We start from the raw sequence: 15,918 nt of genomic DNA, 5'->3' as shown, positions 1-15,918 counted from the left end.
CACCCCAAGTCCAGCATCCTGAGGCTGTACACTAAGCAGAAAGAAGGAGGCCGAGGACTAGTGAGCATCAGGGCCACTGTCCAGGATGAGACATCAAAAATCCAAGAGTACATCAGGAAGATGGCCCCAACAGATGAACTGCTCAGTGAATGCCTTAGACAGCAGAAACCTGAGGATGAAGAGGAGGAGGAGGAGGAGACAACATGGAGGGACAAGCCCCTACACGGCATGTACCAACGTCAGATAGAGGAAGTGGCTGATACCAAGAAGACCTACCAATGGCTGAATAAAGCTGGACTGACAGACAGCACAGAGGCACTGATCATGGCAGCACAAGAACAGGCCCTAAGTACAAGGGCAATAGAGGCCAATATCTACCACAGTAGATCTGACCCAAGGTGCAGGCTATGTAAAGAAGCCCCAGAGTCACTCCAGCATGTGGTAGCAGGGTGTAAGATGCTCGCCAGCTCAGCATACATGGAAAGGCACAACCAAGTAGCTGTGATAGTGTACAGGAACATCTGTACCCAGTATGGACTAGAAGTACCCAAATCCCAATGGGACATACCACCGAAGGTGGTTGAGAACGGCAAGGCTAAGATCCTGTGGGACTTCAGCTTCCAGACCGACAAACAGCTGCCGGCTAACAAACCGGACATTGTGGTGATGGACAAAGAGCAGAAGAGAGCAGTGGTGATAGATGTGGTGATTCCAGCTGATGCCAACATCAGGAAGAAGGAACACGAAAAGATCGAGAAATATCAAGGGTTGAAAGAACATCTGGAACAGATGTGGAAGGTCAAGGTTAATGTGGTCCCCGTGGTAGTAGGAGCACTTGGGGCAGTGACCCCCAAACTGGAAGAGTGGCTCCAGCAGATTCCTGGAACAACATCTGAAGCCTCAGTCCAGAAGAGCGCAGTCCTAGGAACAGCTAAGATACTGACAGAACCCTCAGACTCCCAGGGGTCTGGTAGAGGACCCGAGCTGGAGGATGACACACAGATACCACCCCACAAGGGTGAGAGGGACATTCAATTATATGTATAAATGTATATGTTTGTACTGTATGTATGTATATGTATACACACATAACACATATTCTGTTTGTATACCTGTGCGTGTATAAATCTGAATGTATGTGTTTCCATGTTACCAAGGAGACTGTCGGACTATGTTGAGCATGGTGCAGAAGGATGCGTCATGAGCTGTCAAAATGATTGTTCTAAACAGTGCTACTTAAAGGACACGGCTTCAGTGGCTTAAATACCCCTCTCTGCTTTGATGACCACATTACATTGTATTTTCAGTTTTATTTGCTACAAATGTTGACTGACATGGTTCCCTGTCTCTACTGTAGTTTGTTCTCACATTCTAGTGAAATTTAATAAAACACATCTTCTGACATGAATTAATGGCTGCAAGCAATAGAAAGAAAGTAAAACCAGATGAATGCTGATTCAAGCTTCTAGAACCTTTGGTAGTGGATCCAAAGCTTTCCCGACCACACTCTTTCTCACTGCCAATAATAAGGTTGTCATCTACTTTTTTTTTCATGTTGTTTGTCATAAAGTCTGGATAAGACTATATTTCCATAGACCACCCAATATGTTCGGCTGAAACAGTGGGCCACTGGGCATTCATGCGCCCGACACAACCCTGCAGAGCAAGAAGAATGGTTTCCCTGCTGCACCGCTGCACAGAGAACTGTAGCAATAACAGATGTGGATTTTGATACTGGTTTTCACATTCACTTTGAGGTTTCTTCTGGGTAGAGGTGAGCTCTGGGGGAGGATGAAATTGACAGCTTGGAATTGTGTCAGGAATACCCCGAGCCTGTTTTTGTGGATGGATGGAAAGTTTAGATGTTTTTCCCCACTGAGGGAGTTGATGAGGAGAATGTTGTTCAAACTTCATGATGGATAGAAAAACCAGGGGACAGGATGAGAATCTGGTTACGTGTAGCTGACATAGAGTGGAGGGGTGTGGGCAAAAGATCCAGCTCACTGTGTAATGTAAAATGTATTGTGCTGAGCAGTCACCAACTCTGTCTTTCTGTCTCTGCCCCCCCCCACCCCCCATGCACACACACACACACACACACACACACACACACACACACACACATACACACACAGCCATTCTGAATGCGTCCAAGGAGGTGGTGCGGAGCAAGAGGATGATTCAGATTCTGGAAGTGGTGCTTGCTTTCGGCAACTTCATGAACAAGGGCCAGAGAGGAAACGCCTACGGCTTCAAAGTCTCCAGTCTCAACAAGATTGCTGACACCAAGTCCAGCATAGACAGGTGGGGGAACCCTGACGTCAAATTAAACCAGCACTTTAGAAAGGAAAATGAATTTACTGAATGCGTTTTTCTCACTTGATCTACATGTCCACTCTTTAAACTCGCTGTCTTTGTTGCCCTGCCCAGATAATTATTAATATTCACCCATGATACTAAAATCTAACACACAGATTATCGTCTCTGTTGGTCACATGAATGATTAGGAAATATGGTTTTAGATCAGTTAAAAGTAGTTTCCAGACCACTTTTTGATTCATACATAAAACATGTCAGAAAGGTTTGAACACATAAAGTAGTAGTACAATTTATATGATGAAGTTTATGATAAAAATAATAAATGATGCAAAACTTCTACTTGAATAAAATGAAGTTAATAAAAATAAAGATTTAGTTGAGCATTTTCAGAAGTAATGGAAAATAAATAAAAATACATTTGGCATTTAAAAAAAGGAAACAAATTTTATTATATATATATATATATATATATATAAGTTATGTTTTTATGGTCTAACATTTGCCTGAATTTATGTTAGCACACTTTTTATTATGGGTAATGAGTTGAACCTGAGTAAAAATGTTGATACTTGGAGAGAAGTTGTCCAAGCAGTGTTTACTAGACTTCCTTGTGATTGAACAGAAACATCACCATGTTGCACTATTTGATCATGATCTTTGAGAAGAACTACCCTGACACACTCTACATCCAACAAGACATCAGCAGTGTACCAGAGGCTGCCAAAGTCAAGTGAGTCCACAACACTTCACTCCTGGGACATTTGTTAATTGATGAGATGATTTTGATTATGATTGAATTATTCTGTATAAAACATTTGAATCACTGCATTTAAATTAGCGTGATACCACAGACATTAACGGGACGTTCAAAATAGCACGACAGACAAAAAATTGTCTTACATTCCAAACTATTTTTGTCTTTCTTTCACAGTTTGGCTGAGTTGGAAAAAGAGGTGCACAATATCAGAAGTGGGCTGAAGGCTCTTGAGACAGTGAGTACATCTAATTCCCTCCTATTGGTTCTCCCATTTGTCATTGTGTCTCAAGGAGGGCAGAAATGTACAGACAGGGTGAAAAGCAGGAATACTAACATGGAATACCAAACGTCACTTTTGCAGCAACAAACAAACGAGATTTTACACCTTTTTTTTAGTTTATTATTGCTCGTGAATTTCAAGCTTGAAATAACTTTCTCATAATCAGGGCTTTCAATCTGTTGTGCATATTTCTCTTCTTGCATGCTCCTCTGAAGGGAGGTTTTTGAATAAAAGCTCCAGATATTCTTTCCCTAAACCAAAGGAAGAAAATCACACATCCTCCACTTTGCCATCCTACTTTTGCTTCAAGTAAAGCACACAAGCATCTCATAACGGATTGTCTTTTTGCCTCTTGCTAGGAGCTGCACTACCAGCAGAGCAGGACGAGGGAACACGGGGACAAGTTTGTGGCTGTGATTGGTGACTTCATCACCGTGGCCGGCTTCAGCTTCTCTGAACTGGAGGACCAGCTGAGTGAAGCCAAGGACAAGGTAAACAGCATTTCCACTCATTTTTGAACATTATACCTGCACATGAGAGATCATACTGTATGTTCCTATGCCTATGTGAATGGCTTTACCCCACTGCCCTCGTCTCAGGCAGGAGATAAGGAAAGAAAAGACACATACTGAAAGGAGAAAGCAGGAAATGTCTGTATCCCTCTTAGTCCAGTTTGATGACTCCAGCTGTGTTGAGGAAACCCAGCATTGAAGGATCTCCCCTCTGTGTTTGTCTCCCTGAGTGTAAATCTGTTCCTCTTTCTACAACTTGGACAATTGGTCTTTTGAACGCTGCTGGCTGACGTACAGCTGAAGGGATCAGTGGGACTGTGGGAGTCCCAAAGGGAAATCATGTTGAAAGGATTTGTGTGTGAACATATATAACTTGCAGGACTTCTGTGCTTTGGAGCATATTTAGCAACATGACATGCACACATTTCATTACTCAAATATTTGTTCAAAGAGGCGGTCAGGGTTAAGGTTGTGTAAAAAAAAAATGTGTAGAGTCTTCTGTAGCCACGTCACTGGAAAGGAAAAAAGACGACCGCTTACTGCTGTAAAACAAAAGAGCCTGTGTTCATCAGCCCCAACCCTAAGTGTGTGTAAGTGTGTGTGTGTGTGTGTGTTTGTGTGTGTGTTTGCGTGTGTGTTTGCGTGTGTGTGTGTGTGTGTGTGTGTGTGTGTTTGCGTGTATGTGTGTGCTTGTGTGTGTATATTTACATGCGCGCGTGTTTGTGCACTCACGGTTACAGTTAGACTGAGAGGACTCTGACACATCCACTCTTCTGAAGGCACTCTGATGTGCCATTTTAATTTATAGTTCAGTAACGGAACGGTTAGTGTGGGTTTGCTCTCTAGACCACTGAGAGAATAGAGGAAGATGCTTAAATAGAGTAGGCCATCCAGTAAGAGTTTCTATTTCACCATGAATAATTGTTCAAAACCCCAAACCAGTGAAGTTGGGATGTTTTCTAAATCGTAAGTAAAAACAGAATACAATGATTTGTAAATCCATTCCCACATATAATCAATTGAATACACAGCAAAGACAAGATACTTAATGTTTGAACTGTTATTTTTTGTAAATATGATCTCATTTGGAATGTGATGCCTGCAAAATGTTTGAAAAAGCTGCACAGGTGTCAAAAAAGACAGAGAAAGTTGAGGAATGCTCCTCAAACAGTTATTTGGAGGTGAACAGGCTACCTGGGAACAGGTGCCATGATTGGGTGTAAAAGCAGCTTCCCTGAAATGCTCAGTCATCCACAGAAAAAGATGGGGCGAGGGTCACCACTTTGTGAGCAAATTGTCGAACAATTTAAGAACAACATTTCTCAAGGAAGTAATGCAAGGAATTTAGGGATTTCACCATCTATGGTCCATAATATCATCAAAAGGTTCAGAGAATCTGTAGAAATTACTACACTTAAGCGACAAAGATTAGTCAGGATGAAGTGAGGAGGGCACTGAAGAGGATGAAGAGTGGAAAAGCAGTCGGTCCTGATGATATACCTGTAGAGGTTTGGAAGTGTCTAGGAGAGGTGGCAGTAGAGTTTCTGACTGGGTTGTTCAACAGGATCTTAGATAGTGAGAAGATGCCTGAGGAATGGAGGAGAAGTGTGCTGGTGCTGAGTTTTGAACTGCCAGGCAGGAGGCCTAGAGGAAGACCAAAGAGGAGGTTTATGGATGTAGTGAAAGAGGACATGAAGGTAGTTGGTGTGAGAGAAGAGGATGAGAAGACAGGGTTAGATGGAGGACACTGATTGGCTGTGATGACCCCTGAAGGGAAAACCCCAAAGGAGAAGAAGACCCTGGACTGTTGAACAACTTAAGCTGTACATCAAGCAAGAATGGGAAATGATTTCACCCAAAAAGCTTCAAGAATTGTTCTCCTCAGTTCCAAAAACGTTTACTGAGTTTAGTTAAAAGGAAGGCGATGTAGCGCCATGGTAAAATGCCCCATGTGCCAGTTGTTGTGCAGTGTTGCTACCATTAAAGTCTTAGTTGATTACTTTCACAATAAAATAAAGTTTCTCAATTCAAAAATTTAATATCTTGTCTTTGCAGTGTATTCAATTGAATATAAGTTTAAAAGGATTTGCAAATCATTGTATTCTATTTGTGAGCGGCACGGTGGCGCAGTGGTTAGCGCTGCAGCCTCACAACACGGCGGACCCGGGTTCGAGTCCCGCTCTGTGTGGAGTTCTCATGCTCTCCCCGTGTCTGCGTGGGTTCTCTCCGGCTTGTCCGTCTTCCTCCCACCTCCAAAAGCTTCAGGTTGATTGGCCGGTCCCAAATTGACCGTAGGAATGAGTGTGTGTGTGAATGATTGTTTGTTTCTATGTGGCTCCGCGGTACACTGGCGTCGTGCCCGGAGTGTCCTCTGCCTCACGCCCTGAGACTGCCGGGATAGGCACCGGCTCCCTGTGACCTGCGTTAGCGGATTAAGCGGGTTGGAAGATGAATGAATGAATGAATGAATGTATTCTATTTGTACGATTTACACAACGTGCCAACTTCACTGGTTGTGGGTTTTGTACAACTACAAAAAAGATTTAGTCTCCCAGGGCATGGAGGTCACTGGGACAGTTTTCTAGGGGAAAGAAGGGATTTTCCTGTTGTCCAGAGAGAAATTATTTGGGTTTTTCCTCAACACACACACACACACACACATACACACACACAATGCTAGACTTATTTTCTATGGATATTTAACATATCACAATGCCACATGTACTGTTGGAGTGGAATTATTAAGATGAGACAGAATGACTTGAGCAGTAAGACTCCTTTGTCTTCTAAAAACCTTTAGTGGGAGAGTTGGAGGAAAACATTTCTTCAATGCTCTTTTTGTCTGGTACTTTAGGGTTGGGCTTAGGGTTAACCCTAAACCCCCCACCCCACCCTACCCCAAAAAAAACACACAAAAAACCCAAACACATTGCTTTAGCTGGCAAATATTTTTCAAATAAGATAGAATGAAGGGAGTAATGCAATTTAAATTGTGTAACATTATGAGGAACAAACCACAATAAAAAAAATGTGATCTTTGTCATGTGTGTGTGTGTGTGTGTGTGTGTGTGTGTGTGTGTGTGTGTGTGTGTATGTGTGTGTGCTTGTAAGCAGGTTAGCTCAAAAAGATCACATTTCCTGTAAATGTTCTTTATAGATGAGCCCTTAAATTAGGCCAAAGCAGTTCTAATGTTGTGATTCCAGTTTGATGTACCGTATTGGCCCGAATACAAGACGACCCTGATTATAAGACGACCCCCTTTTTCAAGACTCAAGTTTGAAAAAAGACTTTTTGAACACCAAATTATTTTTTTTGTAGAAAAGGCCATTCAAAATTACTTTCTTATCAAATGTTAGTGATTGCCTTCATTCAATTAACGACCATTCTGTTGTTTTTTCTCTAAAATTATTTGTCTCACAACAACAACAACAAAAAATCAAAATTCTTCTTATTTCCACTTTTCTCCAGATTGTCGCTACGTTTCTCCATTTTCTGTTATCTCTTCTCTTATGTACTTCTCTTTTCTTTCTTACCTCTGTTTTTTATTTTTCTTCCTCGTAACAGGGGTTCGCTTTGGCCTGGGGAGTTAGTTCAGCATTCGCTTTAAAGATATCTGGCGCCATCTAGCGTTGTGAATAGGTATAATGTCTAGACCACGAATGAAAGACGACCCCCGCTTTTTCAGTCTTATTTCAATGCAAAAAACACCGTCTTATATTCGGGCCAATACGGTAATTGTGTTTTTATCAAATGGAAGCACAGTGACTGTTGACCTGCCAGATGACGCGGACGAGTCCACACGCCGTGGTGAACGCTCCGCCTAGACTGTGTGTTTATTATTTTACCAGCTCTTCCTACTTTTCTAATCTAACTTCTATACTAGTAACCTTTGACCACAACACTAGTGAACATCGCTACCAGGTCCACTTACCTTTTTTTCTTGGATTGTATAAGAGAGTGCCGCTTGGCCAAAGGATATCCTACTGGACATGGCGCGTCACTGGGATGACTGGCCTCCAGGGAGAACCACAAGGAATCACAGAAGGAAGTATGGAGGTTCAGAAACAGTCTGTGAGCACAAACACACCATCCACCTCTACTATCCTGGTGGCTGACATCCAAACTCTGTACAATAAGTTGGATGACAACAGGGCCTGGGGGACCACACCATTCACCCAGCAGTGTTCTGCTTGGACAGAACAAAGGAAGCCAGTAAATCTAAGGGTGGTGGAGTCTATTTCCTGACCAACAACAACTGGTGTGATCCAAGGAATGTTTCTGTTCTGTTGCACTCAGCATCCCTGGACTTCCAACATTTGGCATATCCTCTGTCATACTTTTATCTCCCACTGGAGTTCTCTGCGGTCGTCATCTTTGCCGTTTCTATTTCACGCCGGACACGGACCCTGTTCTGACCACTTTGCATGAGACCATCAGCAAGCATGAAACCAAACACCTGGGCAAAGCCCTCGTCAAGCAGAAATGGCACTGAATCTTTCTACTTTAGGTCTCCATGGAAAAGAAATTGCTTAACTGCACCTTCTTTGATTTGCCTTGTGTATTGTTTGAATGAGAGAAAACCACTGTTTTGACCAAAATTATACTTACTGCTTTTTGGTTTGTATGTCATCACAGCTGAGGGCAAAATAATTGCAATCATTGAATTTTGGTGTGTGCTTCAGTCATGTCTGTTTATCTAGCAAACAGCTTTGCTCTCAAAATATAAAACATATCAATGCTATGTTTGTGCAGTTTACCAAAGCTCTGAAGCACTTTGGGGAGGAAGAGGGGCGAATGCAGCCAGATGAGTTCTTTGGGATCTTTGACACCTTCTTGCAGTCATTCAGTGAAGCACGGCAGGATCTAGAGAACATGCAGCGGCGTAAAGATGAGGAGGAGAGGAGGGCACGAATGGAGTTAATGGTAAGACATTTAGATTATATCATTATAAAGAATGGAAAATCTTTGGTTTCATTGTTTTGTTGAAGAAATATTGTGTTTTAAACACTGGCTTTCCTATGTCCTTCCTACGCTCCTCTCTTTTTGTCTTTGTTGCCTCAAATCCTGTCTCATTTTGCAGCTGAAGGAGCAGAGGGAGCGGGAACGGCGGGCCAAGAAGAGCGGTGCTTCAGATGAGGTCGGTGGGGAGTTTGATGACCTGGTGTCGGCACTGCGTTCCGGTGAGGTCTTTGATAAAGACCTTAACAAATTCAAACGTAACCGCAAGCGCTCTGTCAACCAGTTGGTGGAAGGTGGCAGCCGTGAACGAGCGATCACCAAAGTCAGCAACTAGGTCAGGAAAAGGGAGCATAAGGATGACCAAATGCCTCAATTCTGCCACGGTGTAGAATGTCTGGACACCTTGAGTTCAGGTCCTCAAAACATTAAATTTGGATCGGATGTAAATAATGGCTGTACTGGAAATGTAGCAGTACGTATGGATAAGTAATGCCATTGAAGGACACATTTCTCGTTCTCTCAAGCTATTTCCAACCAGTTTGTCATTGACATTGGATGATGTCCTCATCTGGACTAAGAATGGTGGGATCGACGGCTGCACAGACAGACCACTGTGATGCATTAACCATATCGTTTACCACGTTCCTGTAACACTGTGCTCAAGTTCCCAGCTGTCTGTTAACCCTTGGTTTCCACTGCTCGCTTACAGCACTAAACATTTGCTGTTCTTCAGTAAGTTCATTGTTGCGAGAGCAACCCCATGTTTTATTTGTGAGTATGTATATATATATATATATATATATATATATATATATATATATATATATATATATATATATATAGACACACACACACACACACATAACACTCACACAAGTCAAGAAGATGGACTGTGATGTTGATGGAGATGATGGCAATAAGGGAAAACTGAGGTTATGGTTGCTCTAAGCTTTGCCCATAACTTCACTGAAGTGGGGACCTGTGGTCAGCAAATCTTGGAATGCTTTGTACGTTTCTAAACACAGTGCAGGAACATGCATGACAGAAGACGTAACACTTCTAAACTGAGGATTTAACCCAGCTTCCTCATCCAACACACAGCAGGGAGTATGCACATGCATCCTGAGCAGCAGACACAACTCTGACCTCTGACCTCTGATCCACCTGACAAAAAGTTGACTGGGCCTCAAGAGACAAACCTTGATTTGTGAATAACAGTAATGTTGTTCTGACATTAGTCAGTGCCAAAGTAAGGAGAAAATAAATGTTAATGTATTAGTATATTAGTATAAAACATACTGCGATTATATATATATATATATATATATATATATATATATATATATATATATATATATATTTTAGCAGACCAGCTAATTGCAAAGATGTAGAGGTTTTTGTATATTTTCATGGAATTTGGAGATTTTGTACACACAATACTTTTGTTGATGTTGCACGTTCACATTGCTGTTGAAGTAAATTTCTATACATTTTGCGCAATGTAAAATTCACAACTGCTTATCCGTTTCTCCTGTATATCTCGTTTGCACTGTAGCTTTTCAGACAGATCTTACCCTTGAGTTTCCTCTGACGATTACTCTTTATACCTTTGTCTGTAATCAAGAAAATGAAGGACTGTCACATATGAAGTCGGTTTACAGTGCTCTTCTTGCTCACCTGCCTGTGTGAAATCTTTACAGCAGTATGTCTTGTTTGCTCTGTCAGCTACAACTGTAATGGAGAGCCCACAGAAGGATCCAAAGGAGTGCACTACCGCAGCTCTGATGACCTTTGGCCTCTGGACCGGGCTAACAATGGGTTTAAGTACTCTTACACTAAGTTACCTTCTATCGCAGCTCACAATGAAACTGAGCTGTGTGCAGAGAAGGGTTCTTGTAACGGTGTACACTGACGTGATACCAATGGGAAGATAGCAGAGCATCATAAAAACCCACCCAACCTTCTGTATTAGCTTCTAGCTTCCATCATATTTCACTTGTTTTTACATGAGTCTGCAGCATTTTGCTAGAATCATGCTGTTGCCAAATAAGAGCCAGACTAACATACTGGTGCCAATCTTGTTTTTTTTATTTACTGCAATTTGAAAATGATAGGTTTTTCTGAAATCTTTGTACTATCCATGACAAAAGCTGCTATGAATAGGTACATCTCAGTTAATGAGAATATCATGGGGCTAACAGCTAATGAAAACCCAGACAGACTTTGTCATCTAAATTTGCATCAAAATTAAATTTTGGTGCAAATTTAAATTTTGGACTTTGGACCACGGAGCAATGTTCCAGTTCTTCTCTTCAGACCAGCTGAGAGGCTCCTGATGTCGACTCTGGATCAGGAGTGGAATGAGATGCTTGTAGTCCATTTCCTGGACACGTTTGTGTGTGGAGGCTCCTGATGTTCTGACTGCAGCCTCTGAACTCTGAACTTCAGGCAATTTGGATTCTGTGTCTCTCAACTCTTTGACCTTGCGATGAAATATAAAATTTACTTTTATCTAACAAGATGATTTTGGTCACTGAGGAATGTCCAGTTCTTCTCCCTGGCCCACATAAAACTCTGCTGACATTCGCTCTGGTTCAGGAGCGTCTTGACATCAGGAATGAGACACTTGTAGTCCGTTTCCTGGACACGTGTGTGTGGAGGCTCCGTATGCTCCAGTCCTGGTGGAACCCCCACAGGCTCTTCAATCAGCTTTGCTTGACAATCTGGCCAAGGCTGCTGTCAGCCCTGCTGCTTGTGCACCGTTTCCTACCAACATTCTATTAATATGCCGGATACCAAACTCAGCTTTTTGTGTTACCCTCCTATGGGGTATCTTCTGGACAGCTGACATGACAATCTAACCGTAATTCTAACTCAACTGAAACAGACTGAAAGACAAATTGGAAGCTTGGGAAACTTGTTCAGGTGCTTTGAGTCAATTAAGAGTGACATCATGTGTTCATTAAACTTTTTCATAATATCCACATTTTCTGATACTGAAATTTGGCTGTTTGCTGCAAGCCAAAGTGAAAATTAAATGAAATAAAAGCTTGAAGTATTTCACTCTGTAATGAATCTACATAATATACAGCTTCCACCTTTAGAATGGAATTTAATTTTCCATGATATTCTAAATAAAGAGGCACCTGGACAGGCTTACCTCAGTACAACACTTATTAGCATATTAGCTTGGTTAAGACATTGTACCCAGCTGGAGAAGATCTGCTCCTGTTGAATTCCTTTGGATGTAGAGGTTGATTGGTTTCCAGATTTTTTGGATACAAGATTCAGAAGCTATATTTGAACATTTGTCTGTTTAATTGTCATATCCTGTCTTCATTCTGTTTTCCAAATCACTCATTTCATCGCTTGATTGTTATGTAAAGGACAGGAATGAAGAGAGTTGTCTCATAGGAAAGTTATGGTAAATATTGCAGTTACCATCTCTATTCCTCACATTGAAAAATTTCCCCTCTACTCATTATGCATTTGAATTTAGTCCAAGAATGACCAAAAACAGATATCAAAGTTTGGATTGCTCGAACGTTTAGATTTTATTTAATTTACTTCTGAACAAAATAAGCCTGGACTATTTTCTTCTTCATCGTGGAGATCATTCTTGCAGTAAAATTTTTGCAAGTGTGTGTTCATTCTTTCATGCATTTCTCAAACATTTCCAAGTGCCTTTGACCCCGTTTCCACAGACGAACCATTTCTGTAATTATGTCTTGGTGCTTGTGGTTTTTCAGCGTGGTGCTCGATTATGAATTACAGCTGATATTTGGTGCCACCTAGTGGTGACAAAGCAGCTTGTCACAACGATGTGACTTTCCCTCCAGCTCAAGGTACCTTTGGTTCCCTAACCCTTCCACATGTACATCTGCTGTGTGTATGCTTGCTTCTCATGGTTTCAGAAAGATTTGGCTTTTTACCTCTACAGATAAAACCCAACCCCTTTACACATAATCCTACATTATTCTTTCAACTGAAGCAGAGACAAGTGATGTGAATGTGAGAAGAGTGCATGAAGAGGACTGGTTGAGTTTCCACATTCTAAAGGTCAGTCTGTGAAGCTGGATGATTAAAAATCAAAGAAGTTCCTCAGTTCCAACTGGATAATTCTGATTCTGTTCACTCATCTATTGAGTTCTATTTCAGACTTCTGCATACAATGGAAACTCTTAAACCACTGCTTTAACTTCTCTAGTGCACACTATTAACTGTACTACAACATTGTCAGTATTATTACATGTTTATGTTATTACATTACAGCCATTGACTGGCTGATGTTCGACTGTACAGATGGAAAGGATTGACCTAAGTAGTTAGTTGAATGCACTTTTAACATGGGACATTTCCACAGCAGTGCCATTTTGAGTGGTTCAATCCTTCTACAAGTAAGAAGGGTTCAGAGAGAGACGTGCAGAAAAATGGAACAACAAACAGTGAAACGGCAAGTGAGTTTAGGGACTGTAAAAATATTGATAGTCTGCTGGATAGAAGAGAATTGTGGACAAAACATTAATGTTTAATTGAAAAAGTGGAATGTTTGCACCTGATTTTTGTCAAACTGCACTTGGCATCAACATGCATGTCTTACGTTGGGTGCCCAAAGTGTGATGTGTTGACCTTTCAGTGAAAACAGCTTGTTGTATGAAACACACTCCTGTTACATATTAGGTATTGTACTGCTTGAGAGTTATACATCCACTTTTAAAGGTTGTGTAATTGTGAGGACTCCCACTTTAATCGTTGGAAAAAGGGTCCTGCACCAGTGTACAGTTGGAGAATAGCATTTTGTACATCACTCTTGATGTTTGCGATAAGATTAAACATAAGATCAAAACATTGGCAGATGTTCAATTTTTCTGTAAATTGTACCTCTATTTATTTGCCTTATTTAGTTTGGTATATTTTATATGTACACACAGCATTACCACAAAATGTCATATTAACAATATAAATATGATAATTAAACTATGATCCCAATATAATGAATAACATTGAGAACAGTAGAATGCAATTTTTTTGTTGCATTTCCATAATTTTATTTTCATTTTGACTTTTGTAGGGTTACAATAAACATTTGTCCCTTCTAAATTATTGTTCATTCTTTTCTTCCAAATATGAATTCAGTGCTCTGTTATGTATACAAAACATATTTATATTGCTATTTAATTAGATGTGCATTCACAAGAGATGAATGCAAAATATACCATGTTTTCTGGTTTCATATCTTTTAATTAAAAGACCAAGATATTTAATAATAGTAGCAATGTAACATTTTTTCTAATATTCTCTGCACTACTTAAATAAAGGTGTATGAAGTTTCAAGTTTATTTATTCTTATATAGCCCCTAGTGGATGGTGAAACTGGACCATTGTGCAGCTTTTGATATCACCAGCCACAGAAGCAGACAGAGGTAGCCGATTGCTGATGATCCACCACACAAAGGCCTGAGAGAGAGAACAGGAGAGGGAGGGAGAGGGATAGAGAGAACAGGGGTGAGAGTGGTGCTAGAAGGACCAGAATGGCAGAGGATTAATGGGAGGCAGGGGCCTAACTAAGAAATCCTACGGCTCGTCGGCAGGACTAGGCTGAACCTAAACACTGAGACTGCCACCCCCGATATTACTTATATGTTAGGTAGAACAGATATGTTTTGAGTCAAGATTTAAAGACATCTACGGATTCAGACTGTCTAATACCTGAAAGTTTTACACACTGCAGTGTGTAAAAATGCTTTGCCAACTGATGATTGCAAAATGCCTACATCATAATAGAATTCATGCAATGGTGCAGTAATGTACACTTTGTTGAAAAAAAATCTGAATACAATCAACAGAATTGAATCATTGTCGGTAAACAATAGTGCTGATTGGTGAGCAAAAGAAAGCCTGTACGTTTGGCTGTAAATGATGCAGTAATTCTCTCTTCCTCACCGTTACCACAGTGAGGAAGAAACAATCAGGACCTTTGATTTGAAACAATCCACTGTCTCATTGTGTTTTCAGAACTTGAGACAGTTTTAATAGTTTGATGTACAACATGTACATCAAACTATTAAAACTAAAGCATAAACATAAATATGATACATTTAATCATGCATTTTCTTAATGGCTTACCCTTTTTAGGCCTCCAGGCTATCCCAGCTGACATTGGGTGGGAAGCAGGATTCACTCTGAACTACGAACAACCAATTACATTCACACGCATGCCTATTGGCAATCATTAAAAACACGTTTGGTCAGGGGAAGAAACCGGAAAACGCACACAGACAAGGGAAGGAGAATGCAAACTGCAGAGAAAAGTGCATGAGAACATTAAACATAGATTTTATTTCACATCAAGAATCGAATATCTGACCGTTGTGAAAAAAATAAATTTTATTAAGACTTAAATACTATGGAAAAGTGTCAAAGAAACTTTAATTTGAGATACTTAGTAAACAGTATATGTATATATGATATATATATACATTAATTTACGAATGCTCATATATATATATATATATATATATATATGAGAGAGAGAGAGAGAGAGTATATATACAGTGTGTGTGTATATATATGTATGTATGTATGTATATTAGTTCTGTCAGGTGATTAAAAAAATAATGTAATTAATTTCAGGATTTGTAATTAATTTAATTAATCATATTTTGGTTCTTAATCATATTGTAGTGCCGACGAATTGGAGTCGAAGGCGGAGTATCGAAGGGAGCAAGCACTTTACTGCTGAACATTTGAGCAGGGTAAGAAAAAAGTGTGCAACACACTAACCCGTCCGTGTAGGAACCAACAGTCTACACCCAAAGTACCTGGGTGAATTATGTAACCCCACTACACAAGCCCCCCCAGAATTCACCCATAGACAAAATCCCCCTCCCGGGGCGAACCACAGGCCGACCCCTGAGGATGCGAAAAACGGGGGTCGAGTAGGGAGAACTGCCAGGGATGACGGGGGGCGCGGCTGTTGGTGGGCGGGGCAACGGGGGCCGTCCCCAGCGCGGGGCCTGGGCCAACTCCAATGGCCGGGAAACTTCCATGTGAGCCGGTTTAACCCTATCGACACACAGTCTCGGGCCTA

The 15,918-nt window shown here is 40.9% G+C and overlaps 1 protein-coding gene across 4 annotated transcripts in view; it reads left to right on the top strand.

The window, feature by feature from the left end:
* Positions 1-15,130, top strand: part of daam2 (dishevelled associated activator of morphogenesis 2) — a 101,982-nt gene extending 86,852 nt beyond the window's left edge. For 3 of the 4 annotated variants that reach the window (XM_068339671.1, XM_068339674.1, XM_068339673.1), the window contains 6 exons: positions 2,136-2,304; positions 2,942-3,049; positions 3,251-3,311; positions 3,716-3,847; positions 8,622-8,792; positions 8,950-15,130. In XM_068339671.1, coding sequence (XP_068195772.1) covers positions 2,136-2,304; positions 2,942-3,049; positions 3,251-3,311; positions 3,716-3,847; positions 8,622-8,792; positions 8,950-9,162 — 854 coding nt within the window. In that variant the 3' untranslated portion in view covers positions 9,163-15,130. The remainder of the gene's footprint in view (positions 1-2,135; positions 2,305-2,941; positions 3,050-3,250; positions 3,312-3,715; positions 3,848-8,621; positions 8,793-8,949) is intronic. The other variant, XR_011038634.1, reaches the window with a different exon arrangement.
* The last annotated feature ends 788 nt before the right edge of the window (positions 15,131-15,918 follow it).

The sequence above is a fragment of the Antennarius striatus genome, chromosome 17 (assembly GCF_040054535.1).
Source record: "Antennarius striatus isolate MH-2024 chromosome 17, ASM4005453v1, whole genome shotgun sequence".
Taxonomy (NCBI): Eukaryota; Metazoa; Chordata; class Actinopteri; order Lophiiformes; family Antennariidae; genus Antennarius; species Antennarius striatus.
Note: the sequence above shows the minus strand (reverse complement) of the source record. Positions and strands in the feature narration are given on the sequence as shown.